This window comes from Calypte anna, chromosome 6 (genome assembly GCF_003957555.1).
Source record: "Calypte anna isolate BGI_N300 chromosome 6, bCalAnn1_v1.p, whole genome shotgun sequence".
Taxonomy (NCBI): domain Eukaryota; kingdom Metazoa; phylum Chordata; class Aves; order Apodiformes; family Trochilidae; genus Calypte; species Calypte anna.
The window spans coordinates 23,944,652-23,964,579 of NC_044252.1; the positions used below are offsets into that span (position 1 = coordinate 23,944,652).

Here is a 19,928-nt window from a genome sequence, read left to right on the forward strand (position 1 = left end):
ATGCAGAAATTCCCAGATCACTCATCACTCTAAAATTACTCAAAATAGCTGGAACCAGCATGGGTACAAAGTTTGTTAAAGACCTACTCAATGTTCTTTTCTCTTAAGCCAGATTTCTGCAGCTCCCTCTGGGCCCTGTTCATTTTCTCTCACTGTAACTTCAACACCTGTGCTGTCATGTGGAAGGGTATAAAAAAAAAACAGTCCATATTTTGTACAGTAAAAATGTTGGGGAACATTTTTCGCCTGTAAAACACATGCTGTGTTCTGTACTGACTAAATACTGTCTCTGCTCAGAGAAGAATTGGGTTTATCCTTGAGTTGCTTTACTCCCTCTGTATTTTCTTGTGGTGGGACAGCAGGATGAAACAGGTGGGCAGGACAATTCGGTTTATGGAACATTCACCAAGTCTTGGTCAGCACGGTGCTTTTCTGTGACATCGTGGGTGATGCAAACTGATTTTGCCTTGCTAGCCTGTAGGTAAGACTGGGACAGGAGACCATTTCTTTTCTTTGTTGAATGTGGTGGGTGAATTACTCAAATATTGTGATATCAGCTACTTCAGTGGATTAAGGACACTGAAAGGCACTAGGGAGTTAAAAGAGGCTTTAGTGGCATATGAAGACCTTTTATAATCTTATGTCTTATTTTTTAAAAAAATATGGAATTCCACAAGGTGACTTAAATGGCTAAATGGCTGTGAATATTGTCCCCTGTCCATCTGTCCTGGGAGGCCTTGCCTACGTTTACAAAGCAGACACAGGGATTGCCATCCTGTGCAGAGGACATTTACCCTTCTCTTTCATATTTAATTTTTCTTAAACATGCTGCCTGGGACTTGGAGTGATTCTGTCAAAGCCTGGAAGCAGGAAAAAAACATTTGTGTGGAAGAGAAGAAATTTTTACAGCATTTCAGATGACTAAGGGGCTATTTCGAGCACTGAAGTCAGTGCCTAGGTTGAGCCTAGTCAGTGAAACAGAAATACTCACTAGTGGGGAGAGCTGGGCAGAAAACACCAATAAGGCAGGAGGGGGGGGAGAGCAGAAGCAAATAGGATGTTCTCTAGCCTGGCTTTGGGGAGCAGTGTTTGTGTCTGCAAATAGGAAAAATGTGGGGTAACAGGCAATTAGCCCAAAGACTGATGATTCTCTCACTGAGTTTCCTCAAAATATTACTTTTTCCTCTTTCTCTGATAACAAATGGTTGTTTTGGTATCCATGACTCTCAGCCATAATGCTTCTGAACTCCAGGGATTCAAATCAATTGAATGGAACAGGCTATGCTTTTAATGGGAGAAAGGGCTGAGCATCCATTTAGGATATACTTTGACTTATGGCTTTTCTGTCACAGTTGTTTGAAGCAAGAGCCAGCAAATTTTATCTCCTGAAGGCAAGGTTTTCAGTCTTTTTTGTCATGATTTTGGATTGGAACAGTGATGAAATGTAGCCAGTGTATTTCTATTTATTTGCAGCTTGAATTTGATGAAGACTATAGTGGAGGCTGGTTTGGATATCTGAGTGTAATGCAGCAGAAGATAAGGGATTTACCTCAGGGTCTAAAAATGGTTATGATCTGGGTTTGGATCTGCAGTTGGGCAGAGGCTTGCATTTCTTTTTATTTCCTCATTTCTATGACAGCATTGATATTTCCTAATGCCAGTGCCAATTTGGGTCCACACAGACTGTTCCAGCTGCAGTTCCAGATATGACCTTTGGATACAGCTGAAATTACCTTTATTTGAGTAGTTTGCCAGCAATGAAATGGTTAGTCAAATATGCGCCCATCTCTCCCTTAAATCCCACTGATCATGAGCTACCAGATGGTGCCATAGCGCAGCGCTGGGGAAACATTGCCTGATTTTTTTACAGCTAAGTTTAGTATTAACAAAACATAGTCTTTTAAATGTCAAATTGATTATTAATCTTGCATTAGAATTTTTTGGAATTAAAACCACACCATATGTGGGGCTGTGTATGAAAGAAATAATTCCCTTTTGGCAGCTGCAGATAACACCAACCATAGCATTCTGGATGCATTTATACCCAGTGGCTATACATGCAGGCAGCAAATGAAGAACTGAACAGGGACCTATTCATAGAGGCTCCTGTGGGCTAATGACTCATTTGCCTGTGCTAAGGGACCTGCTTCTCATGCCCTGTGAGTAAGAACACACCTCAGAAAGGTTTTTCTTCCAGAGGTTAATGCTGACATAAATCTCAAGCCACTATGACCATGAACTATGATGAGAACAAATTTTTCAAACTCTAGCCTCAAGCTCAGTAATAAGAGTTCAGGAGACCTTCTTAAAAGGTCTTGGCATATATTGGAAGGTTTCCTCGCAAGGTCACATTAGTTAATTAAAGATCACAACACCATGGTAATAAAAGACCGATGTTATTTTACTTAAAAGATGGACAAGTTTGGGACCTACAAGGTTAGGGATTTTCTTTTTATTTTGTGTGCCTACAGTTAATGTGGCTGGGACTATAGATATTTAACATTTACAGACATTAGATGATAGCTGACTAGTTTGTGATTACACAATAACTCACTGGCACAGAAGGAGAAGGAGCCTGGATATAATGTTGGGTACATTTTATTGGCTAAAATAGTTTAAATTTTTTTGAAAAGGTTTCAAGTCAATAAAAATATTTATAATTAAAGGCAACATTATGGAAATATTTATCTCAGAAGTTTAAACAAAGGAACGTTATGAAATGGTGGATTTTTGAGTGCCTTTTTTGAAATTATTTTTAAATTTTAATAAAATCTCAGTGCAATATTTGAGCTTTTAAAATTAAAGTATGGAAAGAATGCAATCTGAACAAGCTTTTTTGGATGAAACCTACTTAAAGGAACTCCTATTCCCCTCTTGATCTTCCGTGTTGCAAAGCAGATATTGGTCCCTAATACCCAAGTTAGATGTTCAGTATGCTTATAATATATTTCTTCACAACTGTGGTCAGTACTTTACAAGAGTGATCAATAACATTGGAGAAACATTTGTAAGTTTTATATTTTTCTTTTGACCATGATCATATTAATTCCTAATCTTAATCCTGTCCTGTTTTTCAACTATGGATTTGCTAATTTTCTTCCAGGCATTTTGTGATAAATTTCATGGGTGTCTAAGAGTGCAAAATCTTAAATGTCCCTAAGAAAAAGAAAGAATTTGAGTTTCTGTTTCTGGGAAACCCTGAAGGACTGTTTAATAGAGACTGCTTAAATCCTACCTGTTCTATTTGCTTCTATGGTTAGCGCAATGTTCAGGCTACCATTCCAATTTTTAAGCACAGTATTATTTAAGAAAAAAAAACAACTTATGAGAGTTTGACACAAATAGTTGAACCCAGGGAAACATCTTTGAAGAAGATAGCAAAACCCCCCCCCCCCAGTGCATTACTAGAAGATCATCACAGAATATTTTGTAGTTCACCTGGGACTAAAAGCAAACATACTCGCTTTTTTGGTGTATATTTAAACTTTATGCTGTCCATTGGCTTGATATTATAAAGCAAATTTGATTCATTTAGTCTCTTTGCTATGCATCTATGCTCTGAACAGTGTCTGATACATTGGAAGAACCACTAAAGGATGTTCCTTGCTTGACTTTGCTGTTGTGTGATTCTTCTCCCATTACTGCCTTCTTTCCCAGGAAAATAAGTGTTTGTCTGTTTTAGAGTCCTGTGGATGCCATGCTATCAGGGTCCCTGGGCTCAAAGCTATTCTATCTAGTAGGCAAAAAAAAAAAAAAGCATACTGGCTGCAAGGGTTGTGTAGGACTGTGAAGGAAAATAATTTAAGATACTTAAAATTCGCCTTTCAAATCAGGAAGTACATAATAAATGAACCACAAGAAAAGACCCACATGTTAGCAAACTCACAATTCATATAGCATCTGCTAGCAGAGCTAGAATGAGTTCTTTTAACAGGTGCTGTAAACTCTCTGAGAGGGCAATTTTGGAATAAGTCAAGTTTGAGGCCTCCTTTTGCTTGAGGAATTTTGTGTATCTTGGAGAAGGAGGGAATACCCCTTCTCTACTAATGTAACTTTATGCCTTTATATAAATGGTATCTGGCTTTTAGAATATGTGATATGTTGTGATATTTACGGCTTTAATGTACTGTGACTGGCAGTGATTTTTGATTTTTTTTTTTTAAGACTGGAAAGTAAGGACTGAAATATTTCTATTCATTGGTTTTATGTTCAATGCTTACCACTAAATGTCACACATTGTAATGCAGTTAGGGCTTTCAGCTATCAAAAAGTCTTTGCTTTGGTGTCTCATGTCAGGTTTCTGTATGTCCAAGAGGCCAGTCTCTACTCCTGTTTCTCCCACTGCTAGTCTTGGATCATTGTGCAATTCCTCTCATTTTCTTGTGACTAAGCACCCAAGGCTGAAACAAACCAGATAAACTGCTAGTAAGAAAGATCTAAGAAGGAATTTGTGGAATGTTTCTCCCAATTAAGATTGATCCCTGGACTGTATCCCAAGGTGGTGTCTGTAGTGACAGTGCATGATTAAAGGATGTTTCCTTCTCATCCAACAGGGATGAGATGTCTGAACTCCATTGCTGGATTTCACAGCCAGTGCTGGAAGCTGACTTTGGTTTGTCTCTTCCTGATGCACATCAACTCAAACATAAATTCATTTCAGCCTGTCAGTAACAGTCCCAGAGTAATTCTTTGTGATACTTCATAGGAAGCAGTGATGAAAGCCAGCCCTCTAATTAATATATTGAATAATGCATCTCCCTGAAGCATATGGGAATCTCCCATACTGTCATAGCTTGGCAAAGTTAATCCAAAGCTAGGCTGACAGGCTGACTGCAGTACTCTGTTTTGTGCTCCCTGGCTAGCAAGCAATATTCTTACCGTTTTTTCTGTGGATTTGGCTTAGGTTTTGGCCTTTGCTCTGTACCATGCTGGTCTCTGTTTCTGGGCAAATGGCTTAATTTTCATGGTGGATCAGAACATGTCTTACTTTTAGATGACTTACAGAGATATCTTTGGGCATCATTTTAGAAATCACCACTGTCCTGAGAAGTTGAGGAATGGCCTTTTCACATACTCTAATTTTCCATTCCTTTCATTCAATGACAGAACACCTGCTGACATCACACACCTGAGCAGCTTTCCAGGACCCAGCCTCCCTGCTGCCCCAGACCTCATCCCAGATTTGCTTAGCTGGATTTCCAGACAAGCACCTTTGTAGGGGTTTTTACAGCTCTTGTTTCTTTACAACAGCTGGGGCTAGAAGTGTTCTTGCACTGGGGAAAGTTGCATTCTGAAGAATTTTTCCTCACTAAGTACATCAATATTATCAGAGGCCATATTGTCTTGAAAGTAGATTTTCAGTCACTCCTCAAAGCTTTTCAGGTAGATTTTCTCAAGAAGAATGAGGAAGAATAAATAAATCCCTGATAAATTCCTGTTCTTTTCCCTTAACTGACTTCAGTCTCCGAGCCTTTGGAAGTTTGCATGCCATTAAGTTGAACAAAATCACTTGTTTTATTTAACAGAAGGACCTGAACCCATGCTGTGCAGAAAGAGCAGTCTTACCATGGCTAAACAGACAAGATGTTTCTGCACTCATTTAAACCTAAGTTGTTTGTGTCACTCAGTAACATCCATTAAAGAAAAGGAGATCCCTCTTTATGCCTTCTGCCTTTGGAAATTAACAAACTCTCTTAAAATGACAATTCATCAGCAGTTATATGAGGCAGAATTCATTCTCGGCAAGAGAAGAAATTGAAACTCCCATCCTTTCCTTCTCTGGCATTCCCCCGAGCCTCCTCTAGAAAGAGATGAGTTTAATTCTGCTGTTGTTAAGCACAGTGAGTGTGAAGCTACATCAGAATCTCAGAATGGGAAGAAGTATCTTATTAGCTGCACTACAGGTTCTTTTAAATAATGTTGATTTGGTAACTTGTCTCTTGCTGATCATATTCAGAACAAGGATGAGAAGCCAGTGAGTGAAGCTGTTTTACTGTTATATTTGTACTGAGGTAATTGGAAGAGGAGATGCCAGTGGTTATCATAGCTCTGTAATTATCTCACAGATAATTGTCCTCCATTGGGCAGAAGACGATAAAAATGGGATGTAGACACTTTTCCATGTTCAGTTAAATATCAGAAATTCTGCAGCTGAGTTTAAGACAGAGAAACATGCTAATCTGTGACTGCCGGCAAGGACAGAGGCAATAACAAATTATGCCTGTAGACTTCAGAACTGATTGCTGTTAGATCTGGGCTTTCTCCCATAGAAGAAAATTCTGCTTTTTGTTGGATAAAATACAGAAAAACAACCCAAAAACTCTGCCAGGTTTTTTGTCTAAAGGGTGCAGAAAGATTCTTAGATGTTGGCCACAATCAGGTTTTGATTTTAAATTTTTGAAGGAAGGAGACATGTTCCAGCATAACATTGATTTTAGGGGGAATCTGCAGTAGTGACTCCCTTAAAGCCATTTCAGAATACGCTGTAGCTTATCTAGAATTCTTTTTTTTTTTCCACAAATCGTTAGATTTTAACAATGTGTTGACACTTTGGAATTTGCCTCGAGGCTAGAAAACAGCAGAGTATTACTTTTGTTTGTCCTTTTGTGTTTCTTTCCTTTTACTGCTCATCTATACCAGGAGATTAAGAACCTAACAACGACAAGCTCTTGATTTACCTACAGCTTGACCATGCATCTTTACTACTTGACATGCACTTGACAGCACAAACTGCCATTGCAGCATCCTGCCTGAGCTTGCTTACTTGGAAAGGGAAATGCACTGGGGATGAGGATGCTTTTGGGTTCTGCCATAGCGAAGAGCTGGGAGTGTGTCTAGTGCTTAGCCCCCTGGGCAGCCTTGTCTCAATGTTGGTGCATCCATCTAGCTGGAAGGAAAGGAACCCACAAAAGCTCCATGATTTTTCAGGCCTCTCCTGCTATAATGTCACTTTTCCACTGATGGAGGGACCTGGACGTGGCTGGGGCAGTTTTACTTTTCTCCATTCTCTGAGGATGCTTCTGTTTTGAATGCAGATCTGTCTTGTCACAAGGCACATGGTGATCTGCAGACTTTTTGTCATTGTTGCTTTTACCCGTGATAGCCACACAGACTTGCTGTACTTACAGTCTATCTTTGCAACTTACTGTTGCCAGAATCCTTTTTGTTTCCACACTTCTTTGTCTTTTCCTGTTGTGGATGTTGGGACAGTGAAGCATCTCACTCTCAGTGGCTAATTGAGTGTGATTTTTTTGGGCAAGGAGACAATGTTGATTTATTTATGCTTGCTGGTCCAGAACAGAGTAGTTTATTCTTCTCTGTCTTTCTCATCCTTCCCCTTCTTCCCTCTCTCTATTTTCCTTCCTTGGTGGATGGTTAAAAGTAAAAGAATGACCTAAGCCATTATTTCTCATCAGGTTAGCATCTGAAATGAGGAGAAAAAACTGTCACAAAAGGTTTGTGACAGAAATCTTGGTTTTCATGTTGCCTTTCTCCAAAATGCATAAGCTGAAAGACAAATCTATTTCCAGAATGTTAGATACTATCCCAGGGTGATTTTTCACAAGATTCTGCAACAGGGAATGTGGACACTCATCCTTCCTTAGTTAATACAATGCACAAATGCCCATAGGCATATGGGGCTCATCAGCATTTTGCCTGTGCCAAGTATCATACCAACATCCCCTCTTTGGAAACTTTAAATTTTATTTTTATTCATCTACTGCAGCATTTGTTATTAAGTGATGCTCTCATTCTGAAGCTTTTTAGGGGTGTGGTATTCTGCCTAGAACTCTGTTAACAGCTGAATCACTGAGCCTTAGCATTTCAGGCATGTCACAATTTCAGTCAGAAAATGTTCATACAAATGACAGCAATTAAACACAAAATGAACTGAGAATCCTTATTTTGGTGCAAAACATTACTTGAATGGGTAATTTTTAAGATGCTTTTGCTAGGAGACAAACTCAAAGGAATGTTATGAGTCTTCTGAACATTCCCTCCTGGGGAGGGAAACAAAAATTTGAGTGAAGTCCTTGGCTGATGGGCAGCATCTTGAGTCTTTGCTTTTCTACAGTGGCTGGAAACAGGGCTGATTCATGTTTCTTGAAAAACCAAAGCAATAATCTGTAGTGATTCCCCACCTACATGACTTTTAAAGGAGGGTAACCAAAGTACTAGGCAATCATTAATTAGCTGGGCTTCATAATATAGTAGGCACTAACCTGATTTTTAATTAAATGCAGGGAAAGAGATGAAAGTCATTCAGTAAGTCAGTAAACAGTCTTGGAAAAGAAACAAAACCTCTATTCTTGAGTTTACAGATCTGAGCAAAGCATAACTGGCTAAAAAGTATAGCTTACCTGATTAATTAATTTTTCCAAAAAGCTTAAAAAACCCACGTAGCACACCCTACCACCACCCCCTGTAAACTATTGTGTGGCCAGATTTTCCATTGTAAAACAAATATTTTTGCTTAAGTAGAATGAACTAGTCCCCTGGAATGGCTTTCCACCCCCTCACCTCACCCTTCTTTGTCTTAGATTTTTCCTAATTTGTCTTAGATTCTGTTTACCAAAATTACTTCTGGACACAACATTTTGAATTCCCATTTCTCTGATTTTTCTTCTCCTTCTCCAAAAAATTAAAAAAACCAAAGTAAAAAAAAACAAAGAAAAAGGTGGTTGGGTAAAAGAAGGATGAAAAGGGAGATAAAGCTAAAAACAAGTAATTTTGTAGTGTCTCAAAAGATCTGCTTTTATTCTTGTTTCCTCAAAGGACTTGAAATTTAGAATATTAAAAATGTGTCCTGCAAAAAATGTCCGTTCCTTCAGAAGGCATAACAGAGTCAAACTCTTCTGTTGGAATATACTTCAAGCCTGTCCACCATTAAGTTTGCAGATCTCTAATCCCAGGTGAATTCTCTTTCAGCTCTCTAGAAATGCCTTCAACTGTGCTGAGTGTAGGTGGGGCAGGGGGCTTTGAGATGTCTTCAAGACACAAACATCTTACTATGCCAAGCTGATGCTCCATTACTTCCACCATATCCCAGTGCTCCTGCTGCTAGGACTTGGTAAAAAGAGGCTTCTTATTCATGTAGGATAAACCCTCAGGGCTGCTTTTAAATATCCCAGGTGGGCTGTACCCTGATGAGTCAGGAAGAGGAGGCTGGATGGGAGCAGTTTAGTTGGTAAGGAGGAAGCAGGCCTGTGGCTGCACCTGGGAGAACACTCACTGCAAATGCTGCCCTGATGGAGCTGCTCTCTGCAGGAGTCTCAGTCCCCTTGGGAAGTTATTTCAGGCACCACTGGGAAATGAAGATGCCACCTCCAGCACGTGGCCTGACAGTGCTGCTGGCCCTTTGGAATCACAACAGGGCTGTGAGTAAGGATCTGTAACTTTCTACCCACACATTTTTCTGAGTCTATTTCAGAAATATTTGGTTATATTTATTGGGTTTTATAATGTAGGTTGGAGAGCAATTTTCAGAGGACTTTAAAGGTCCCATCCTATTAACTGGATGAGAAATAGACACAATGATTTGTACTTTCTCAATTTTTTGGTATTAGCGTACTGGTAAAAGAAAAAACAGGAAACAACAGCAGCTTTGTTATGTAGATAAGTGTCTTTAAAGGTGCTCTCAAATTCAGTGGGATTTCTTTTCTGTTGCCTTGATTTCCATGATGTAAAGAGTCAGCTTCTTTTATGTAAGGGGAAGAAGAAAAAACTGTTTCTGTGTGCAGCAGAGCCTGCTGTCTTGTGTGGATTCTCTACTGATTGGTGACGTGGCTGGTCCTCAATGTCAAATTTTCCCTCAAGGAAAGATTGATTTGGACCTCTTCCCTCTTCCTCGCCTTCTGTAACCAGTGTGTGAAGCAGCTTGTGTAGTGTTCTGAAGCCAGTGTGTGTAGCAGCTTGGTTATTCTGGGACCTGTAATCCACTGAGCTGTAATTTGTAAACGTGTAATTTATTCAGACATTCAGCAAGGGGGATGAGGATGAGGTGCAGACACAAGTGTGCACACGTGGAAACACATGTAGAGGTTGTGAACACCGAAGTTTTGTTTCCTTGGAGATACCAAACACCTCCTTAAACACCTACTTACAGTTTATTGGGACCTCTTAAAAAAGGATTGGCTCTGCTGAAATGAAATTACTTGAGAATAAACACTTGGTAATTTTTTCACTTTATCTTGTAAGTGAAATCTCACAACAATTAGTTCTGTCGATGTCCAGAATTCTAGCATCATGAAAATTAGCACTGGAAAAGATGTAGAAGTCTCCAGAGTCCTGCCTATGACACTTTATTACAATATCTCCCTGCCCATCTTTTTTTTTCAGATTTCATTTGAGGTATGCTGTGCAAGGAGATTTTGTCCATTACTTTTCAGAAACCTCATCACATCCTACCCCACCCAGCAGCACCCCTCCCTGTTCAGCCACAGAGAATGGTACTGTATTTGTGTGTTTAATAAATGCATTCTTTCCTTCAAAAGATCAACATTTGTATGTGTTCTTACCTAAGGTAGCTTATGGCATGTTGTCAGCCTGGGGTGTATGCTGCTTGTGTGCACATCCACTGTTACATATGCAGAATTAATGCCTGATGGATCTAGTTTTAGACCTGGCTGTAGTAAATAAGATTACTACACAGAATCCTTCTGTCCATTTGAAGGTAACTGCAGTTATTGATATGTAGGCAAACGTGATGCCATATCAACTGGAGAAGGTAGCCTGTTGGCCCATGTTGGAAAGGTATCTTTAATTTACCAATGGCATTCTGTGGAAAACTTCAGGTCAGTTGAGCAGGAATTGTATGGATCAGTTTCTGCTCCCATCTTCCCATAAGGACATCATACTTTTGTTGCTTGGATGTGTTAGTCCTATGCACTGCTTGCCTGGTGTATCACACATGTTTATTCACTTCTGGGGCAGAATACAACTAAAATTGCAGTGGACTAATTGGCAATATCCACTAACTTGACTGCAGTTGCCTGCAGCAAGAGGACGTGGTTTTCCTCCTTTACATCTTATTGCACAATGTGCCTTGTTCCTTCCCATTTCTTGCCCTTGTCTACTGCACAACATCCTGCTAAGCAGTCTCCATCTGTTTCCTCCATTTCTTCACATAAGCAGAGAAAATTACTTTCAGTCTGACATCCCAACCTGCAAAAATGTGTTCCCAAGTTGGCACCTTGGGAAAGTCTCAATCCGCTGTAAATGTTTTGATTTTATTTCCAAATCCAGAGCTGGTGAATGCTGTCTTGACTGGTCAGAAACCATGCACAATCCTGGCCAAAAGTTCAATCAAGCACAATCCAGACCAAGTTCAAAAGGCTGGTATCTGTGACCCAGTTCTTCACCTTGTTTTAAATCCTTGACATAAGTGTTGATGTAACAGTAACAGCCATCTCCACACCCACAAACTAATGGGTCCTGGAGGTGGAGAAAAAGAGTGCCACTTATTCTCTACTAATGGTTTAGGGAGCAAGGATCAACAGTGGGTAGTCTGAATTGCTGAGCATTTTTCAACTAAGATGTTGGAGTAGCTAAATCTCAGTGTTTTCATCTCTAAATGCCTGATATCTGGAAAATGGGTAGAAAAAAATGCAAAAATAGTTTATTCCATGGAAAGACAGTAGAGTTGGGAGAAAAAGCGAGCTGAAGTCTGCAGGTAACACAGGAGTCTACATTTTTCCTTTTCCTCTTTCTTTGTCTGCTTCTGAAAAGAATGGAGAAAAGATCTTGTGGAAACCAAGAGTTGCTATGAGAAGATGAAAGGAAAAGCAGCAGAAGGTAGAGAAAAAGCAACCATTTCTTCTTTACTAATGGGATTTAGTTTTTTAATTAGTTTGATAATAAGTTTGAATTCTTAATTTTCCAGTGACCCATCACCAGCTGCAACAGTGGCTTCAGGCTCCACATTTCAAAAACTGCCTTTGCAGCAGTCAGGGAACATGTCAGCAGGAAAAAAATGACCTTTTCTGTCACTTCTTCCTGCATCGTCTCAGCATTTTCCAATCTGAGCGGTGTTAAATTAATAGGACTGGAGGGAGGATGTTGAGTTAGCATGGTTGCTTACTATGGGAGTGCCCTTTTTTCCTCCCTACAGCCATCCAGAACAGCCACATACCTGGGTGCATTTTTTGGACCTTGGTTTAGTTTTTGCTGTCTAGAGTTTGTGCACATATAAAATACAGAAGTGAGCTGTGCATGGAGCCTGAACTATGACCATGTGGCAGGAAAACCGTCTTCAAGCTGAGCTTAGGCTTCTAAGTGCTGTTAAACATTGTGTTTGTAAGCCTCTGAAATAGAGTTGCTTGTCAGCCAGAAAGCCAGGAAACCCTTCCCAGCCATCCCACTCTGTGGGCTTCACTTGGCTATGGAGAACATGCAAGGGAAAGGATAAGTCAGGAGGTGCTGATATCTCTCATCACACTAGCTACTCAAATAGTTTTGAGCAGTGCATCCTCCAAATGTTCTTCAGAGAGATAAAGTATGAGAAAATACAAGGCTCTGAAGATGACTTTTCTTGTTTTGTTGCTGCTCACGTGACCTGAGAGTGAGTTCTCAAGACTGGAGAAATTACTATGAAGGATAAAGGGAAAGCTGTACAGTCTGTGTGCATTTTTGCAGCTGTGCACCAGGTCTTGCAATCACATCGTTCTCTTCACACTGCCTGACTTTTTGCATTCTCCATGTAAAGCTTCTCCAGACAAATGATGAGAGACCATTTACTGAAAATAACCTTTTTCAGGAGTCAGAGCACAGCAAAGCAAAGCTGTGTTCTTTGCCAGTGGCAACAGACATGAGGTGAGGCATGAAGAAACAGCATTGTTTGGGATTTGTTTTGCAATCAGTCTTTGATGTAAGAGAGTGACTTGGTATGGGAGAAGGAAGGGTGACCGATGCATTGCTTTACAGGCTTGTTATCTGCCAGCAGATAGCAGGAGCTTGCTTTTGGGTTAGAGGAGATTGTTTTATGGGCTTTTCCGCTTGAAGTATTTGGTCAGTAGAGGAGTACTAGGGAGGTGCTGTATGCTGGTACTTTTTTTTTTTTTGTAATCACTGTTAAAACTTAAGGAAACAGGCAGATGTCACTGGAAAGCAATTTCAAGCTAGAATAAAGTACTTCAGGGTACTCCTGTTGTCCTCTGGTGCTCACTTAATAAGCATTGTGAGTAGATCCACAGCAACTGTGTGTGCAAATACACAATGGTAATAAGAATTTTTTATTTTGTTGCAAAATACTTAGGTTCCTTTAATTACAGCCCCTTTAGAAATGAATAGTAAATTAAAAATGAAGTGTTGTGGCATACTTGCTTTTTCTTACTTGGGCCAACATTATGTTTGCCCCAGTGCTGGGGGGGGGGGTGGCCACAGTACACCCTCCATCTGGATGGGATGGATCCAGGAGGTGTTGGGGGGAGCAGGTGAGGCTGCCTGGAGCTGTGCTCTCAGGACACAGCAACCAGCTCTGGGCTCAAGGCTGGTGTCTGCCTTCCAGAAGGAAGCCTGGAGAATGCAGGCTCCAGGGTGAAGGATGGGTTTAAGTAAGAAGCCTTTTGAGAAGAACTGTGGAACAGCTTCCTAATGTGTTCCCAATCTGTATCTGAAGGTGCTGAAATTACTGTCCCTTTGATAAAGCTGTGATAGATAGATAGATAGATAGATAGATAGATAGATAGATATGTTGATAAGGATGTACCTCTGTCCCTATGGACATGTCATAGGTGAGGGTCATTATTGCTGAAAAGCTGAAGTTACAGCATTTAGGGCTATATATGGGAAACAGGCAGAACATTTCTGCTATAGACTAGAAAGATGTGTGCCCTTTCTATATATCTGTATATCAGGAAATCATGTTGCTGCACACCCTAATGTTTTTCACTGCCATTTTAAGGAATTTCTATTTGTCCTGTCACTTTTAAATGTGTCCAGATATTTGGAAGATTTGACCCCAATAATTACTTGGTCACAGGGACTCAGGCCCATTCTCACATCCTCACTGACAACAAACAGCTTTCTTTCTTCTGGGATCACCCTGAAACCGATGGCAGTGATTAAGGAGCAGACTATTTATTTCTCACTGGGAATAGAATGATGAAAGCTCTGTCTGTGCAGCTTTGTTTTGTAGTGTTGGGGCTTCTTGGCCACAATTCACATTGTGTTGTGAATGGACTTGCTGTTGTTGTGGTACTCTAGATAAGAAGCAGTGCCAGTTTCACTTACCTACACGTTGGATCATAGCAGAGTTGTTTTGGCATTTGCAGCACTGGCTGATCTTAGCTGAACTCTGGCACATTCCTATGTTTGTCATTGCTTCAATCACTGTGCTTTTTTGTGAGGTGAGATCCACAAAAATGTATCAGAGCATCAGTATTTTTATTTTTTTCTTTATTTTTTCTTTTTTTTTCCTTTTTTTCTCTTTTTTTAAAATGTTTTCACTGTTGATGCCCCGAGGATCAAAGCAGCAAAAGCTTCTGATAAAAGTGTTTCAGAGCATTAGGGAACAGTGAATGTTGGCTATCTTGGAGGGAATCTATTATTTTCAATCTACTGGATCAAATTCAGCTTCCACCAAATTAGAAACTGATTTTTGTTGTTGTCCCTTTTTAATCTAACCCTTTGGTTAACTCAGGAGAAGCAGCTCCATAAATCACGGGGACATCTTTTTTTCCCCTGCCAACCATTGCTAGGACTCATCTCTCAGTGATTCTTATCAGCCAGGACACTAACAATAACATTTCTGTTCTGAGCTTGACTTTCCCTCTGCCAGGAGGGAAACTGTCTTTGTAATGTGCCTTGCAAAATCTTTTTAGGGAATAAAATAACAATTCACAGCAAGAATTAACTTGAGGTGCTTTGGTTTAAAACAGGATAGTCAAAGACACTCATTATGCATTGTTTCATGATTATCAAGGACCATGACATGGGATCACGGGGTGAATAATGAATACTTTCTCATATTTTTTTATAAGAATTTCACCGTGCATATGCATATCTTTGTTTTTCTTTCAAAAATGGGGAAATTGAAGTATACAATAGTAAGATTGCCTAGCAAACTGGGGGTAGATCAAGAAGCTCAGTCTCTCATGGTGCTATTCAACCAAGTAAAGCTCCTTTTTAAGTTGCTGTGTATAAGTGTGAGGGTGCTTCACCCTCCTCTTTCCTACAGTATTAAAACAGAGCCCTGTTTTTACTGGATCTTGGAATCAGCTTGCTTTGCCACTACAAGAATGATCATTGCAGTCTTGATCTTGTATCCAAAGTGCATAGGCAGGTTCACTCAACCAGAAGAAGTGTTCCAGGTTAGTATATGGCCCTCAGAGTGTGCTGTGTAGAAACACAAAGGAGGTTAAGTTGGTAGAAGGTAGGGACGTATATGCCAGGTATCACAAGGTAGACTTGAACTGTTTTTTACTTCCCTCACCATCTCTCTGTCTGATTGCAGCCTTTTATCTAACTGGCTGCCTTCTCTCTCTGTCCTCCCCCCAGGTCAGTGACTGGTTTGGATAAAGAACGGGACCTGGTGCACATGGAAGCCCGGACAGCCAATGGACGTGAGTGCCAGCCGCCAACGTTGGAAAAGTGGGCTTTGAGTCATGAGCAGAATGGGAATGGAAATTCACTTTACTCCTTTTGTCTCCCCATTTATATTTTAATTGATAGGAAAGATGGGTGTCTCGGGGTTTTGGTGGGAAGCATACTCTGATCCTTAGCCCCTAGAAGGCAATTCAGAGGCTGCCAGGCTTGCATTTTTGGAGAGGCTGGGCAGAAGCACATATTGTTGGGCTAAGAAGCTGTCTATTCTGTTCCCTCTTTATTGGTTTCAGTATCACAAATTTTACATGAATCATAAAAAGCTGGGCTATGGGCTACTAGGACTATGCAGTACAGCCTCTGTGTATTTCCAGATGTTCAGAACAGCTGGGTTGTACCTGGCAGCCTGAGAAACTGCCTACAGTCAGAATTCTCCTCTGGTCTCTATGTGTCAGGTACCCTTTGCCTCACATTGAAAGGATTTTTCAGTTATGCTTATCATGTACAGGTGCTCTATAACAAAACATCACAGGCCTTGAAAAGGTGCCTGGATCTGAAGAAAGAGAATGAAAAAAAAATTCTGTACTCCTAGGTGAAATTAATCTCACCACGTTTACGGCAGAATGGATTCATATGCAATTAACCTAGATAGAAGACAACAAGAATTAAAAGTAAATTGACTTTTTCCACCACTCTCTCCAGAGTGTTTTAGATATTTTACACAGGAATTACAGCTCGTGGGGTGAAGCCAGGTTTACTCCAGCTCAATACTGCACAGCAGTGAGACACGTCCCTCTTACTATTGTATAGACAGTATAGAAAAGCAGCATAGGACAAAGGCTGTAGAGGATTTCTGGGTGGAAAAGGCCTCATACTTGTTATTTGCAAACTCTTCTGTTTTAATTGAGTGCTGTATAGGCCAGATGTTGTGGTAACAAGCTCCTGTCTGTCAGGGTGGTTTCTCTGAAGCTGTGGATCTTCTAAAAAGCTATTTTGTCATGGCAGCTGAATAAATAACCAGGCAGTACAAGCTCAGGGGTGACAGCTGTTCATGGAATACTTGGAAAAAGCAAAACAGGCCATCAGGTGGGTGGCAAAGGTAGGGAGGCTTCTTCAGTGCCTTTGCTCTGCTGTGTGTGCTGTTGCAGGGATGATGTGAAAAATGGCCAAAAGCAAGTAAAAAAAGCAAGTATGTATGCAAACTGCTGATGGAGACTGTTTTCAAACTAAGTTTAAATTTGCTCACCCAGCTATTTGAATGTTAGATGTGTCAAGGATGCAGAAACTTCATTTGAAAGATGTCTTCCGAGTTCGCCAACAACTTATTTCAGGTCTTGCTTGCTTGGGGGTTTGCAGTTTGTTCTTGTTTTGATGTATAAAATCAGCATTTTGAAATTGGCAGTTGATGGTATCGAGGGTTTCACTGCAAGTCAGATTTCAACCACTGGTGTCAGCAAAATAAGCCCTTTGCAAGCCATCATCCCAGCAGACAGCAGGTACAGGCAGGACACAGTGGGCTGCTCTAGCCCTGCTGGCATGTCCCACTGAGGGGACAGCACCAGAATGACTCTTCTCCCAGCCAAGCATAGCACAAAAGTACAGTGTTGCTCCAGCTTTTATGGTTTAAAATGATATAGTTTGTGTTAAAAGACTTAAACTGCCTCAAAGCTATAGCTTCACCTGGTGTGAAATGGTACAGCTCTGTGTACTTAGGCATGGGAGGCTGAAATTTTCTCCTAGTTGGTTTTGTAACCAAAATGGGCATTCATGCTCTCAGTGAAATGGCTGAGACACTTAAACCTGCTGGAAAATGGGTTCTTGAAGTTATCTCCTATTCATCAGAAAGTTCCTGATGAAAGTTTTCCTCGGTAGTGGGGAGAAGGAAAAGGAGGTGTTTTCATGTCTCTTAGGTTGGTCTGGTGACTCAGTCACCCATCTGATGTATTAACAGACATGGATTTGAATATTCCTATTGGTCAGTTCAATTTAGGATCAAGAATCCCTGCCTTCAGTGTCCCTGGCCACCTTAAAAGTACATAATTCTTCTACAGAATACTTCCTCTTCTCTTTGCCTTGATGCTTTTTTTTTATTTAAATAAATAAATAAGGGGGTTTTTGGGGAAAGGTATTTAGGATTGGATTCCTGAACATTTTTTTTTCTTGTAACAGTAATAGGACTTGATAACTATCTGATTCTAATTCAGATACAGAGTGTAAAATATGTTCAGTAGCTGGGAGGAGGTGGTGGGGCATCCTAGAGCCTCACTTACCCACAAATGAGTCAGGACTATCAATAAGATCAAGGAACTGGATGGCAGAAGTCCTGTTGACTGCTCTATCTCTCCTCAAAGATGTCTTGTTCCAGGAGTTCTGTTTGGTCATTACAGGGTGGTAGGGTGTCTGCAGAAACATCTGCTGCAGTGTCACAGAATAATTCGGGTTGGAAAGGACCTGTGAAATCATCAAGTCCAACCATTAATCCACTGCCACTGTGGTTACTAGATCATGGCACTGAGTGCCACATCAGTCTCTTCAAATTTTTGTCCTCAAATATTTGTAGGATGCTGGTAATACCAGTGTCTAGCTATTCTCAAGCTGTTACTGTGTTTTGTAGCAGATGAAGTCATTCACATTTTTTTCAACATCTTGGCAAGAACTATTGTAGCAGAATAATCATTTAGGCTTGCATTTTTAAATTATGAAACCATGTAGGAGCCTTGGGCATTGTACCTTCTGCCTGGGTGTAATAGGCAATAGCAAGGATAGGGTTGGATGCAAGGGAACTGTTACAAATACACTGACACCCACCAGCACTCCTGGGAAAGATGTATTAAACTTTGTGGTATTCAGAGAGATAATCTTCTCTCCACTCACAGATACAATGCAATAAACAGATTTTTAATTAAAGTGAAAAGAGCAGCAAAAAATCTAACCAGAAAGATAAAACAGGGTAATTATTTCCTGGGAAATAATTTAAATTCCCCTTGACAATCCTAGATCCTCTTTTCCTTTGGGGGAAAAATTGTCAAGGCCAACTAGTTTTTTATCTGCCTTTTGTGTTAACCTTCACTGGCAGTTTATGATTTCAAATCTTGCCTGGCATCAGGACCTGACCGAAGCTGAGCCAATCTGCCAATGCAGCTTGTTTCTCTCAGCTGCCCTTCTCCCTGTCAGCCCTGCTGGCACCCCATGCCTGCTTTCTGCTGGCTTCTTAACCCTGCCAGGGAGGAGCAGCCCATGCTGTCCTTTGTTTCTGTAATTTGCAGTGCCCTTTGCACCCTTCAGCACAGTGATGGGTTTGACTGGTTCAGCATCTCCCTTCAGGGGCCCAAATCTTTGGGTGCTGCCCACCAGAGAGAGCCACTTGTGCTCCTGCTTCCTGCCAAAGCTGTCATGGCTGGCAGGCAAAGAAGAGATTTAATAGCTTGGCTTACTTCACCAGTTTATCAGTGCAAATTTCAAGAAATTACTTCAGTTTTATCACTTCTAAGAGTAAAAGTGCACTCCAAGTTCTCAAGATGGGAGACTGTTAACTGGCAACGGGAAGTGTTTCAAGCTTCTCAACTGAAAAGTGGCTGCACAGCTGAGAAAGTTTTCCCTAATCATAAGTGATATATGTTGGTGGGAAGGGTTTATGTGGAGGTATGGATGCTGGGATTTGAGCTGCAGCAAACCCTCCAGGCTGGCTGATGTTCATATTGCCTCATTTACAGATGGGCTGAGAAAGTAGCTGGATGTTGACATATAAGCATGAGAAGCTTTTGAGGCTGTATAGGAAATGAGCTTTTTTTGGCTCATTTTGCAGTGGAACACTATAAAAAGAACCCAACACCCCAAAGCCCCATACCCCTAATGCTGGTGTTGTGTGGGACGATATATAAATTGGAAATAATCCCTAGAAAGAAGCCAGCCTCCCTTAAGAGATGCATCTCTCAGCAAAAGGTCAGCAATACTTTGAAGGTATAGCCTGGGCACATGACCTCTGCCCTCTCAGACAGTCATCGTTTTATTTTTTTTCTTATATGTGCAAAACAGGCCTAAAAAATTACCTCCCTTCAGAGAAGGGGGAGACAACAGTTTGGAAGTTAGGATACATTTTTGTTGAGAGGCCCTGTACTTTCCATATAGGAGAAGATGTGCTCTGCAAATGGGACTGTAGCTCCTGAAGAGATCATACCCTTCGAGAAGCTTGAGCATGGACTTGAGGTGTTTCTTGCTTCCAGCCCCACACAAATGTGAACTGTCAGCTGTTGTATTTTCACATAGTTTTAAATTTTATTTTAAGGGAATTGGGTTTTGGGTTTGTTTTGGTTTGGGTTTGTTTGGTTTGTTTTGTGGGTTGTAGGAAGCTACATGAGGCTTGACTTTCAAGTCCAAAGGCAGACAGA

The 19,928-nt window shown here is 40.7% G+C and overlaps 1 protein-coding gene across 1 annotated transcript in view; it reads left to right on the plus strand.

Annotated features, from left to right (window-relative positions):
- SORCS3 (sortilin related VPS10 domain containing receptor 3) overlaps positions 1-19,928 on the plus strand; it is a 290,222-nt gene that overhangs the window by 193,041 nt on the left and 77,253 nt on the right. The window contains exon 6 of the mRNA XM_030453271.1: positions 15,496-15,560. Coding sequence (XP_030309131.1) covers positions 15,496-15,560 — 65 coding nt within the window. The remainder of the gene's footprint in view (positions 1-15,495; positions 15,561-19,928) is intronic.